We start from the raw sequence: 14,110 nt of genomic DNA, 5'->3' as shown, positions 1-14,110 counted from the left end.
CCATCCTCCTGCCTCCTCCCCATAATCCCTGATCCCCTTGTTAATCAAGAACCTATCTATCTCTGTCTGAAAGACACTCAGTGATTCGGCAGCCTTCTGCGGCAAAGAGTTCCACAGATTCACCACCCTCTGGCTGAAGAAATTCCTTCTCATCTCTGTTTTAAAGGATCGTTTCTTTAGTCTGAGATGATGTCTTCTGGTTCTAGTTTTTCCTACAAGTGGAAACACCCTCTTCACGTCCACTCTATCCAGGCCTCGCAGTATCCTGTAAGTTTCAATAAGATCCCCCCATATCCTTCGAAACTCCAATGAGTACAGACCCAGAGCCCGCAACCGTTCCTCATATGACAAGTTCTTCATTCCAGGGATCATTCTTGTGAACCTCCTTTGGACCCTTTCCAAGGCCAACACATCCTTCCTTAGATACAGGGGCCAAAACTGCTCACAATACTCCAAATGAGGTCTGACCAGAGTCTTATACAGCTTCAGAAGTACATCCCTTGTCTTGTATTCTGGCCCTCTTGACGTGAATGCTAACATTGCATTTGCCTTCCTAACTGCTGACTGAACCTGCACATTAATCTTTAGAGAATTGTGAACAAGGACTCCCAAGTCCCTTTGTGCTTCTGATTTCTTCAGCATTTTTCCATTTAGAAAATAGTCTATGCCTAAATTCCTCCTTCCATGGTGCATAACCTCACACTTTTCCACATTGTATTTCATTTGCCACTTCATTACCCACTCTCCTAGCTTGTCCAAATCCTTCTGCAGCCCCCTTGCTTCCTCAATACTACCTGTCCCTCTACAGATCTTTGTATCATCTGCAAATTTAGCAACAGTGCCTTCAGTTCCTTCTTCCATGGAGGTTATCCATAGGGATGATGATCGTGCAGGGCCATCTGTTCTTCTGTGGTGTTAGTTGAGGAAGAAGTGTTGGCCAGAACTTCCGGGTGCGGCGATGACCAGCTGAGTCGCACGTTTCGGCAGCTCCCTGTGAAACGGACTTTTGGGCTCTTGATAGGAGCCCCAACGGCAATTTTAACGGCTGAAAACACCGTGCGGTAAACCAGAAGGGTGTTCCCCCTGGACACGGATGGAAAAAGGAGAGGAAAGTGGCCGGATTGCAGCGGATCCTTTGGAACAACGGCAAGGAAGGCAAGCAGAAACCAAGATGGCGTCGGAAGGTGGCAGTTTCATATGGGGCCCTGAACAACAAGAGTTTTTGAAACGCTGCGTGGAGGAGATAAAAAAGGAAATGAAGAAAGAGTTGTTGGCCCCGATATTACAGGCGATTGAAGGGCTGAAAGAGGAACAAAAGACCCAGGAGCAGGAGCTTCGGGTCGTGAAGGCGAAAGCAGCAGAGAATGAAAACGATATACAGGGCCTGGTGGTGAAGTCGGAGATACAGGAGGCACACCAGAAACGATCTGTGGAGAGGTTGGAGGCACTGGAAAATAACGCAAGGAGGAACAACTTGAGGATTCTTGGCCTTCCTGAAGGTGTGGAGGGGGCGGACGTCGGGGCATATGTGAGCACGATGCTGCACTCGTTAATGGGAGTGGAGGCCCCGACGGGTCCGTTGGAGGTGGAGGGAGCATACCGAGTTATGGTGCGAGGATCGAGAGCAGGAGAAGCTCCCAGAGCCATAGTGGTGAGATTTCTCCGTTTTAAGGATAGAGAAATGGTCCTTAGATGGGCGAAGAAAACTCGGTGTAGTAAATGGGAGAACGCGGTGATCCGCGTCTATCAAGATTGGAGTGTGGAGGTGGCGAGAAGGAGGGCGAGCTTTAATCGGGCCAAAGCGGTACTTCACAAAAAAAAGATAAAGTTTGGAATGCTGCAACCGGCAAGACTGTGGGTCACATATCAAGGGAGGCACCACTACTTTGAGACGGCGGATGAAGCGTGGACTTTTATTGTAGAAGAAAAATTGGAATGATTGGACTACGAAAATGAACGTTTGGACAAAGTGGTGGGACGAGTGGGGGGGGGGGGGGGGCGAAGAGGGATTGTATGATTAATCCTGCGGTATGGTAACTTTTCTTTCTCCCACAGGTGGTGATGGGGGGAGGTGGGGAGGGAGAGGAGATGGGGCGTTGGCCATGGGAGGCGGGGCCGAGGGAGAGGCGCGGGCTTGGTTCCCGCGCTATGATAATTATGGCGGGAATAGAGAAGCAGGAAGGAGGGGGCGCCGCACGGGGCGAGCCGTGATCGCGGGGGGAAGCCGAGGTCAGCCAGAGTTTGCTGACTTCTGGGAGCAACATGGGGGGAGTAATTACGCTAGCGGGGGGTCTAGCGGGGGGGTGGGGGGGGGGAATTACTGGGTTGCTGCTGCTGGGGAAAGGGGGGAGTGGGTACGGGAAAGGATGGGCGGGGGGGCACCGTCTGGGAGAAATACAGCTGCGTGGGAACTGAGCGAGAAGCTGGAAAAAGATGATGGCTAACCGGCAAAGGGGGGGGTGGGAAGCCCCCCAACTCGGCTGATCACGTGGAACGTGAGGGGGCTTAACGGGCCGATAAAGAGGGCACGAGTACTCGCACACCTTAAGAAACTTAAAGCAGATGTGGCCATGTTACAGGAAACGCACCTGAAACTGATAGATCAGGTTAGGTTGCGCAAAGGATGGGTAGGGCAGGTGTTCCATTCGGGGCTGGATGCGAAAAACAGGGGGGTGGCTATATTAGTGGGGAAGCGGGTAATGTTCGAGGCAAAGACTATAGTGGCGGATAACGGGGGCAGATACGTGATGGTGAGTGGCAAATTACAGGGAGAGATGGTGGTGTTGGTAAACGTGTATGCCCCGAATTGGGACGATGCCAATTTTATGAGGCGAATGCTAGGACGCATCCCAGACCTAGAGACCGGAAAGCTGATAATGGGGGGAGACTTTAACACGGTGTTGGAACCAAGGCTGGATAGGTCGAAGTCCAGGACTGGTAGGAGGCCGGCAGCAGCCAAGGTGCTTAAGGATTTTATGGAGCAGATGGGAGGTGTGGACCCGTGGAGATTCAGTAGACCTAGGAGTAAGGAGTTCTCGTTTTTCTCCTATGTCCATAAAGTCTATTCACGCATAGACTTTTTTGTGTTGGGTAGGGCATTGATCCCGAGGGTGAGGGGAACGGAATATACGGCTATAGCCATTTCGGATCATGCCCCACACTGGGTAGACTTGGAGATAGGGGAGGAAACAAGAGGGCGTCCACCCTGGAGAATGGACATGGGACTAATGGCGGATGAGGGGGTGTGCTTAAGGGTGAGGGGATGCATTGAAAAGTACTTGGAACTCAATGACAATGGGGAGGTTCAGGTGGGAGTGGTCTGGGAGGCGTTGAAGGCGGTGGTTAGGGGGGAGCTGATATCAATAAGGACACATAAAGGGAAGCAGGAAAGTAAGGAACGGGAGCGGTTGTTGCAAGAACTTTTGAGGGTGGACAGACAGTATGCGGAAGCACCGGAGGAGGGACTGTATAGGGAAAGGCAAAGGCTGCATGTGGAATTTGACTTGCTGACCACAGGCACTGCAGAGGCACAATGGAGGAAGGCGCAGGGTGTACAGTATGAATATGGAGAGAAGGCGAGCAGATTGCTGGCACACCAATTGAGGAAAAGGGGAGCAGCGAGGGAAATAGGGGGGGTGAGAGACGAAGATGGAGAGACGGAGCGGGGAGCGGAGAGAGTGAATGAAGTGTTTAAGACATTTTATAAAAAATTGTATGAAGCTCAACCCCCGGATGGGAGGGAGAGAATGATGGAGTTTTTGGATCGGCTGGAAATTCCCAAGGTGGAAGAGCAGGAAAGGATGGGATTGGGAGCACAGATCACGGTAGAAGAAGTGGTGAAAGGAATTAGGAACATGCAGACGGGAAAGGCCCCGGGACCGGACGGATTCCCAGTTGAATTTTACAGAAAATATTTGGACTTGCTCGCCCCGCTACTGACGAGGACCTTTAACGAGGCAAAGGAAAGGGGACAACTGCCCCCGACTATGTCAGAAGCAACGATATCGCTTCTTTTAAAGAAGGAAAAGGATCCGCTACAATGCGGGTCCTACAGACCAATCTCCCTCCTCAATGTAGATGCCAAGGTCTTGGCCAAGGTAATGGCAATGAGAATAGAGGAATGTGTCCCGGGGGTGGTTCATGAGGACCAAACTGGGTTTGTGAAGGGGAGACAGCTGAACACGAACATACGGAGGTTGTTAGGGGTAATGATGATGGCCCCACCAGAGGGTGAAACGGAGATAGTAGTGGCGATGGATGCCGAGAAAGCATTTGATAGAGTGGAGTGGGATTATCTGTGGGAGGTGTTGAGGAGATTTGGGTTCGGAGAGGGGTATGTTAGATGGGTGCAGCTGTTGTATAGGGCCCCAGTGGCGAGTGTGGTCACGAATGGACGGGGATCGGCATATTTTCGGCTCCATAGAGGGACAAGGCAGGGATGTCCTCTGTCCCCATTACTGTTTGCACTGGCGATTGAGCCCCTGGCGATAGCGCTGAGAGGTTCCAAGGGATGGAGGGGAATACTTAGGGGAGGAGAAGAACACCGGGTATCTTTATATGCGGATGATCTGCTACTATATGTGGCGGATCCAGCGGAGGGGATGCCAGAAATAATGCGGATACTTGGGGAGTTTGGGGATTTTTCAGGGTATAAATTGAACATGGGGAAGAGTGAGCTGTTTGTGGTGCATCCAGGGGAGCAGAGTAGAGAAATAGAAGACCTACCGTTGAGGAAGGTAACAAGAGACTTTCGTTACCTGGGGATCCAGATAGCTAAGAATTGGGGCACATTGCACAGGCTAAATTTGACGCGGTTGGTGGAACAGATGGAGGAAGATTTCAAGAGATGGGATATGGTAGCATTGTCAATGGCAGGGAGGGTGCAGGCAGTTAAGATGGTGGTCCTCCCGAGATTCCTCTTTGTGTTTCAGTGTCTCCCGGTGGTGATCACGAAGGCTTTTTTCAAAAGGATGGAAAAGAGTATCATGGGTTTTGTTTGGGCCGGGAAGACTCCGAGAGTGAGGAAGGGATTCTTACAGCGTAGTAGGGATAGGGGGGGGGCTGGCACTACCGAGCCTAAGTGAGTATTATTGGGCCGCTAATATTTCAATGGTGAGTAAGTGGATGGGAGAGGAGGAAGGAGCGGCGTGGAAGAGATTAGAGAGGGCGTCCTGTAGGGGGACCAGCCTGCAGGCTATGGTGACAGCCCCATTGCCGTTCTCACCAAGGAACTATACCACGAGTCCGGTGGTGGTAGCTACACTGAAGATTTGGGGACAGTGGAGACGACATAGGGGAAAGACCGGAGCACTGGGGGGGTCCCCGATAAGAAACAACCATCGGTTTGCCCCGGGGGGAATGGATGGGGGATATGGAATGTGGCAAAGAGCAGGTATAACGCAATTGAAAGATCTATTTGTGGATGGGAAGTTTGCGAGTCTGGGAGCGCTGACCGAGAAATATGGGTTGCCCCAAGGGAATGCATTCAGGTACATGCAATTGAGGGCTTTTGCGAGGCAACAGGTGAGGGAATTCCCGCAGCTCCCGACACAAGAGGTGTAGGACAGAGTCATCTCAAAGAAATGGGTGGGGGACGGTAAGGTGTCGGATATATATAGGGAAATGAGAGACGAAGGGGAGACTATGATGGACGAACTAAAAGGGAAATGGGAAGAAGAGCGAGGGGAGGAGATTGAGGAGGGGATGTGGGCAGATGCCCTAAACAGGGTAAACTCGTCGTCCTCGTGCGCCAGGCTAAGCCTGATTCAGTTTAAGGTATTACACAGGGCACATATGACTGGAACACGGCTCAGTAAATTTTTTGGGGTGGAGGATAGGTGTGCGAGGTGCTCGAGAAGCCCAGCGAATCATACCCATATGTTTTGGTCATGCCCGGCACTACAGGGGTTTTGGATGGGGGTGACAAAGGTGCTTTCGAAAGTAGTAGGAGTCCGGGTCGAACCAAGCTGGGGGTTGGCTATATTTGGGGTTGCACAAGAGCCGGGAGTGCAGGAGGCGAAAGAGGCCGATGTTTTGGCCTTTGCGTCCCTAGTAGCCCGGCGCAGAATATTGCTAATGTGGAAAGAAGCCAAGCCCCCGGGGGTGGAGACCTGGATAAATGATATGGCGGGGTTCATAAAGTTAGAGCGGATTAAGTTCGTCCTAAGGGGGTCGGCTCAAGGGTTTACTAGGCGGTGGCAACCGTTCGTCGAATATCTTGCGGAAAGATAGATAGGGGAGAACAAAGAAGGCAGCAGCAGCGGCCCAGGACTTGGGGGGGGGAGGTGGGGGGGATGGGGGTGGTGGTGTGTGGCCTGAGACAAGGCAGTTGCCAATTAGGGCTAGTTTTTATTTTTTGTTATTTAATATTTATTTATTTGTTGTTGTTTTTGTTTAAATTTAAAAAGGTCATTATTATCTGTATTGTTACAATGTTGTGTAAAGGATGCACAATGTACTGTGTTGGTTGACCAAAAATTTTCAATAAAATATTATTAAAAAAAAAAAAAGAAGTGTTGGCCAGTGTGTCAGGTAAACACACTTGAGCTGGATTCTCCGTCCCCCGACGGCAATTTTGTAATCGGCGATCTGGCAGAGAATCCCTTTTGATGCTGAAACCGGGAGTGGCGCCTGGCTGACACAGGTTTCGTCTGCTCCACCCCCTCCGAAACGGCATCATCGTGGCACACGCCGCACGCTGTTGGGATGGTCACTGCGCGTCACCTGAAGGCCCTCCCCCAATGCTCTGCCCTGATGGACCAAGTTCCCAACGGCACTGGACATATGTGGGAACCCGGCGTTGCGGACTGTCGGACGGGAGCTGTACTGCTGGCCGGGGGGGGGCTTCCGCGAGGGCTGGGAGGACTGGCAAGGTGTGGCCAGGTGGACGCTATCTGGCAGGTCCGGTCCACGCACAGCCGGCACCATGTTATACGGCGTGACCGCTGCAGGTCACGCCGTGCGCATGTGCGGCCAGGACCCGGTCATTCTCCGGCTGTTTATTTTGTGGAGGCTGGGAGTTTTACACAGTGCGGCTGCTAGCCCCTCACCGGTCGCCGCTGATTTTTTTTCCCATGTAAAACGCCACAGATCCTCTGCACTTAGCCTCAGAATCGGTGAATCCAGCCCCTTGATTTTCCTAAATGGTGCAGTTGGATTTTCAATATCCATCTAAACTAACGAGATGTAATGATTGCTCCCACCGTGTTTAAAGTCTCTTCTAGTGCAGCATTCCATTAATTAAATCCATGCTCTAATCATTCAAACAGTTTCACATTTTTAATGAAATGCCACTTGAAGTTATGCTCCTGAGAGTGAAGTTTGATATGATAGAAACCCTACACAGTGTTAATGACAAAATATACAAATAAGAAATGGAGAACTTTCTCACTTTAAAAAAAATATCTAGGTTTGAATAAAGTGCACTAGCTCCATTGTCTCAAAACATTGTGCACACTTCAGTATTTGAGATCCTTATTCCCAACAAACTTACCTTCCGCTGCATTTAGAATCTACCTTGCTTGATCCATTATTTTAGTGGGGCTGGAGTGGGGTGGTTGGCAGGACTACTGGAAATAGGATCCAGAAGATTACCTGACTGTTCCATGTCAATATTGTATTTGAAATTGCATTGAATCAGTCTGTATCAGGTGTTCATTTCTCCCATCTTGAGTCTAATTCAATTTCATGGAATCTTAAAGCACATCCATAAAAGGTTTATTCCGGTTTATGCTGCACTTAAGCCCTCCCCCATCTTATTTCATCAAAATCTTTCAACATATAATTTAAAACCCTTTCTCGCTCATGTTCTTACCTAGCTCCGTTTAAGTTAAATTGACTAATGTAAAAATGTAGCTTTAATTAGGTTACTGTGTGTCTACTTGTATTGTGTTCCAAATGATAGTGAGAATTTAAAAAATATATTTGAGCGTACAGAGGCTATTTAAAGAGAAATGAATCCCATCATTTGCCCTCATTGATTTACTTTCTCTTTGATGGTACCTATGAAAACAAATCATTGAATTGCCTTAGCCTCTGGCTGTATTTAGAAAAACATTTGCAGTTGATGTGACGGTTTATACAGGAAGTTCTCTAACCAAATAAACACTTCGAGAACAGAATTTACAGCTCAGAATTTTAATGCATCTACCCTATAGCAGCTCGGGGCTTTTCACGATAACCTCATTGCAGTGTTAATGTAAGCCTTCTTGTGACAATAAAGATTACTTTACTTAGTGGTACAATATGAACACTTGAAATATATCTCTCCGAGGTGAGGGCAAAACTGAAAGGTACAGTACTATTTCAGATTGACGGACAAAAATCTTTCTTTCTTTCTCTGCTCGCTGTTTAGAGTCCCAAATGATATGAGCTTAGGAAATTTCAATCAAGCCCTCATGGGCTTGGATCCAGAGCAGAAACTGGATAATTAATTTGGCATAGTCTTTGAATGGCTAGTGCATTGGTGAGTGATTATCTTGGTTTGGGATTAAAGCACCATTTGAAATAGAGTTGATGCATCTTTTTTTCTGTCGGGTCCTATCTGGTTTATACTTGATCTTAACACTCATCTGAAATGTTCAACTGTGGTGACACCTCACCTTTTCCTAAGCACCAAAAAATCTTGAAGAATGAATCTCCATTAATGCTACTCTTTGGTTAGAATTAATATTTTTAGATTATATATGTTGCTAACTTTTGGTTGGTTCAATTGGCTCTGTTTTATAACCTTTGCTCTCGAGTCGCCATGTAGCTTTGTGATACCGCCACGAGGTTCAAGTTCAAGTAATGATCAATAACTCAACACACCAATTAGTAAGATTCAAATCAAAGCACATTTATTATACACAGTAATCTCTACTCATGCACAAATTCTACGTCTAAGCTACTTCTACAACTAACAGGCCTATACTACGCAGCTAGGGAGATCGGGGGAGTTAAGGACAGGGGAGGGAGCGTGGTGCGGAGTGGGGTTGGCATCAATGGGGTCTTCAGGGACTTCTACGAGGAATTGTACCGATCCGAGCCCCCACGGGAGGAGGGAGGGATGGGCCGTTTCCTGGACCAATTGAGGTTTCCAAAGGTGGAAGAGGGACTGGTGGCGGGACTGGGGGCCCCGATTGGGCTGGAGGAGCTGATCAAAGGGATAGGAAGCATGCAGGCGGGGAAGGCACTGGGGCCGGATGGTTTCCCGGTTGAGTTCTATAAAAAATATATGGACCTGTTGGGCCCGCTGTTAGTTAGGACCTTCAATGAGGCAGGGGAGGGGGGGGGGCTTTACCCCCGACGATGTCCCGGGCACTGATCTCCTTGATCCTGAAGCGGGACAAGGATCCCCTGCAATGTGGGTCTTACAGACCGATTTCCTTGCTAAATGTAGATGCCAAGGTGCTGGCGAAGGTCTTAGCCACGAGGATTGAGGATTGTGTGCCGCAGATCATCCATGAAGACCAGACGGGGTTTGTGAAGGGGAGACAGTTGAACGCGAATGTGCGGAGGCTTTTGAACGTTATCATGATGCCGGCGAGGGAGGGGGAGGCGGAGATAGTGGTGGCGATGGACGCTGAGAAAGCCTTCGATAGGGTAGAGTGGGGGTACCTGTGGGAGGTGCTGAAGAGGTTCGGGTTTGGGGAGGGGTTTGTCAGGTGGGTTAGGCTGTTGTATGAGGTCCCGATGGCGAGTGTGGCCACAAATAGGAGGAGGTCCGAGTACTTTCGGTTGCACTGAGGGACGAGACAGGGGTGTCCCCTGTCCCCCCTGCTCTTCGCACTGGCGCTTGAACCCCTGGCTATGGCACTGAGAGAGTCGAGGAACTGGAGGGGGTTGGTGCGGGGTGGGGAGGAGCATAGGGTGTCGCTTTATGCGGACGGCCTGCTGCTGTATGTGGCGGACCCGGTGGGAGGAATGCCAGAGGTAATGAGGATCCTTAGGGAATTCGGGGACTTTTCGGGGTACAAGCTCAAGATGGGGAAGAGCGAGCTGTTTGTAGTTCAGCTAGGGGACCAGGAGAGGGGGATTGGCGAGCTCCCACTAAAAAGGGCGGAGAGGAGTTTCAGATATTTGGGGGTCCAGGTGGCCAGGAGCTGGGGGGCCCTGCATAGGCTTAACTTTACAAGGCTGGTGGAGCAAATGGAGGAGGAGTTCAAGAGGTGGGACGTGTTGCCGCTGTCCCTGGCGGGTAGGGTGCAGTCAGTCAAAATGACGGTGCTCCCAAGGTTTTTGTTCCTGTTCCAGTGCCTCCCCGTGTTTATCCCGAAGGCTTTTTTCAGGCGGGTTAACAGGAGTATAATGGGGTTTGTATGGGCGCGAGGGACTCCGAGGGTGAGAAGGGTGTTCCTGGAGCGGAGTAGAGATAGGGGGGGGCTGGTGCTGCCCAACCTCTGTGGGTACTACTGGGCCGCCAATGCGACAATGGTGCGCAGGTGGGTGATGGAGGGGGAGGGGGCTGCATGGAAGAGGCTGGAGACAGCGTCCTGTGTGGGTACGAGTCTGGGGGCGCTGGCAACGGCGCCGCTGCCGCTCCCTCCAAGGAGGTATACCACGAGCCCGGTGATGGTGGCGGCCCTCAAAATTTGGGGGCAGTGGAGGCGGCATAGGGGGGAAGTTAGGGCCTCGGCGTGGACCCCATTACGGGGGAACCACCGGTTCGCCCCGGGAAGAACAGGTGGAGGGTTTTCGGGGTGGCACAGGGCAGGCATACGAAAGTTGGGGGACCTGTTTGTGGACGGGAAGTTCGCAAGCTTGGGTGAGCTGGAGGAGAAGTACGGGCTCCCCCCGTGGAACACCTTCAGGTACTTACAGGTAAGGGCGTTTGCCAGACGGCAGGTGGTGGAATTCCCACGGCTACTGCCACACACAGTACAGGACAGGGTGCTCTCGGGGGGGGGGGGGGGGGGGGGGGAAGATCTCGGAAACTTACCAGGTGATGCAGGAGGAGGAGGAGGCCTCGGTGGTGGAGTTGAAAGGTAAGTGGGAGGAGGAGTTGGGAGAGGAGATCGAAGAGGGGACGTGGGCAGATGCCCTAGGGAGGGTGAACTCTTCCTCTTCATGCGCGAGGCTCAGCCTCATACAGTTTAAGGTGCTGCACAGGGCACACATGACCGGGACAAGGATGAGCAGGTTCTTTGGGGGTGAGGACAGGTGTGTTAGGTGCTCAGGGAGCCCAGCAAATCACACCCATATGTTCTGGGCATGCCCAGCGCTGGAGGAATTTTGGAAGGGCGTAGCGAGGACGGTGTCGAGGGTGGTAGGATCCAGGGTCAATCCGGACTGGGGGCTCGCAATATTTGCGGTGGCAGAGAAACCAGGAGTGCAGGAGGCGGATGAGGCTGGAATTCTGGCCTTTGCGTCCCTGGTAGCCCGGCGAAGGATTCTTCAGTGGAAAGATACGAGGCCCCCAAGCGTGGAATCCTGGATCAGCGATATGGCAGGATTCATTAAATTGGATAGGGTGAAATTCGCCTTGAGAGGGTCGGTACAAGGGTTCTTTAGGCGGTGGCAACTGTTCTTAGACTTTCTGGCAGAACGATAGACATTGGTCAATGGCAGCAGCAGCTCGGGGGGGGGGGGGGGGTTTACTTTATTTTTTGTTTATGTTATTTACACTGGAAGGGTCTGAGGGGGTGTATACACCTGTTGTCTTAAGTCGGGGTGTTAATGTTAATTTATTATTTAGGTACAGGGGGGGAGGGGTTTGGGGGGTTGCTTTTTTAGATTGTGTTTTGTACTTAACCCTGTTGGGTTCTTTTTTTCTTTCTCATTTTGTTAGTGATATTTTATGAAAACCTTTAATAAAAATTATTTTAAAAAAAAAAAACAGGCCTATACTTAACTTCGGACTGGCCCACCAGGTCAGGGGAACAAATGGCCTTTCGTTCGGAATCTGAAACTGCGGGATTCAAAGCCGGTCTGGACTGGTAGCTAGGAGCGCCTATCTCGTAGCGAGCGTTGACTTGAGATTTACTTCAGGGATGCGGCAGCTTGTCCGTTCACTCTCAGGAGTTGCTTCGCGTTGCTGAGTGACCTGGTCAAGGAGAACGATTTGAACTTGGGGCTTAACTTTTATAGTCCCCAGGGGCTTCCTGCCTTTCGGGGCGGACCCTGTACCTGGTTCTAGGTGATTGGACTTCGCTCCAGTCGCTTGGTTCAATTTCTCCAATACTGGAGCGGTTACCTGATCGATGGGCGGTCTTGAGGTGTCCGTTAACCTCTTTTGTGTTGGCTCCTGCTGGCGCCGGGGAGTCTGGCTTAGCTTTGTTTATCCCAAATGTTGCGATTGTTCCCGGGGATTGCTTATTAGTATGTAGATGGCTGCTACATTATTATGCAGATGGCTGCTTGTATCAATGCTGTCTGGGCTTTTGCAGAGTTTAATTCATAGTAACTTGTACCTGCTGGTTTCTGCCTGTGTTGGCTGAATTTCCCTTCAGCCTTTGCTGTTCTCCATTTTAAATCGGGAGTTGGCCAACTTAGGTGGCTACATATACTATTTGCTTTGCACCAAAAATAGGCAGTAGAGAAAGATGAATTGTGAATGTATATTAATTATTAAAAATAGCAATTTATTTAGAAACTTTCACAGTTCTGTGTTAGATTCTGTATTTTAAGGTATGTTATTTTTACAGGAACCTGGAGAACAGAAGCAGTGGGCAATATGAATGGTTTTATTAAAGTTCCAAAGAACATCCCTCTTCTGTGTGCAGCGACCTTGGGTGTCAACCCATGTACTGCCTATAGAATGTTGAGTGACTTCGAGACATTGAAGCCTGGTATGTATCCCTATTCCGTTCTAAACTATCAGCACATTTTTGTCACTTGTTTAGTGATCCTTCTAGCTGCCTATGAATTCTGATGTTTTAAATTGTGGTAAGACAATTGTTCAGATATGTTTCACAACAAAAACAAAATACTGGACAATCTCAGCAGGTCCAACAACATCTGTGGAGAGAGAAGGGAGCTAAAGTTTTGAGTCTGGATGACTCTTTGTCAAAGCTTGTATATGATTGGCCGCCCCCCTCCGCATTTGTCACAAATGCCCTCAACCCCTTCAAACATGCGCCTCATTCTCGACCTCGTCAAATATGTTTTGTGAACTACCTTCAGTTGTATTCGTGTCAACCTCGTGCGCGAGGTCAATGCATTTATCCGTAAAATTTCATACCAAAGCCCTTACAACGTTGCCCCTAATTCCTCCTCCTCTCATTTGGCCTTCACACTATCCAGAGATTCTTTTTTAAAAAAAATCTTTTTATTGGCATTTTCAATATTATATACATTGCTGTTTGTTTTCATTTATTGTACAGTACAAAAGTTTTTTTCTTAAGTTTCTCTATTTACAGTCTGTCGCCGTCTGACTAGGCGTACAATCCTCCGTACCTGCCCCCCTCCGCTGATGTCCTCCCTGCGTGATCTGAGGGGGTGTTCCTCCTTCTCCTCGTTTCCCCTCTCGTTCTCCCCCCCACCCCCCCCGGGTCGGTCTTGGCCGTGTCCATCTTGTGGATGTGGGGGGGTTGGCTCCTCCCTCTCCCTCCGTATTGTTTCTTTTGTGCCTCTCAGGCTTTCTCTTTTCTTCTCTTCCCCTGCCCCCTCCCCCCAACTTCCCCTCTGGGTAGTGCGTCCTGACGTTTCTCCTTGTCTTTTTTTAACTTACCGTTTCCCTCTCTACTGGCCTCGAACAGGTTTTGGAACAGGCTGACAAATTGCCCCCATGCAGTAAGGAAGTCTTCCTCCGACCCTCGGATGACGTATTTGAGCTTCTCCAGGTAGAGAAATTCCGACAGGTCTGCCAGCCAGTCTGCAACTGTGGGCGGTGCTGCCGATTGCCAGCCAAGCAGGATTCTCCGACGTGCGATTAGGGAAGCAAAAGCAAGAGCGTTGGCCCTCTTCTCCATGTGTAGCTCTGGCTGCTCTGCCACCCTGAAGATTTCCACATTTGGGCATGGCTTCACCCTTACCCCCACAACCTTGGACATTGCCTCGGAGAAGGCTGTAGAGAACCCAAGAAATTTGGGTCAAGCCCAGAACATGGGTGTGGTTGGCCGGGCCCCTCTGGCATCGTTCATATTTGTCCTCCACCTCCGGGAAGAACCTGCTCATTCGGGTTCTGGTCAGG

General features: G+C 50.1%; 1 protein-coding gene across 8 annotated transcripts in view; it reads left to right on the top strand.

The window, feature by feature from the left end:
* Nucleotides 1-14,110, top strand: part of mecr (mitochondrial trans-2-enoyl-CoA reductase) — a 371,444-nt gene that overhangs the window by 46,487 nt on the left and 310,847 nt on the right. For all 8 annotated transcript variants that reach the window (XR_011942141.1, XM_072500869.1, XM_072500867.1 and 5 more), the window contains exon 4: nt 12,624-12,767. Coding sequence is in view for 7 of the 8 variants with exons in the window: in XM_072500869.1 (XP_072356970.1) it covers nt 12,624-12,767 (144 nt within the window). In the remaining variant the exon portion in view is untranslated. The remainder of the gene's footprint in view (nt 1-12,623; nt 12,768-14,110) is intronic.

The sequence above is a fragment of the Scyliorhinus torazame genome, chromosome 1 (genome assembly GCF_047496885.1).
Source record: "Scyliorhinus torazame isolate Kashiwa2021f chromosome 1, sScyTor2.1, whole genome shotgun sequence".
Classification (NCBI taxonomy): domain Eukaryota; kingdom Metazoa; phylum Chordata; class Chondrichthyes; order Carcharhiniformes; family Scyliorhinidae; genus Scyliorhinus; species Scyliorhinus torazame.
Note: the sequence above shows the minus strand (reverse complement) of the source record. Positions and strands in the feature narration are given on the sequence as shown.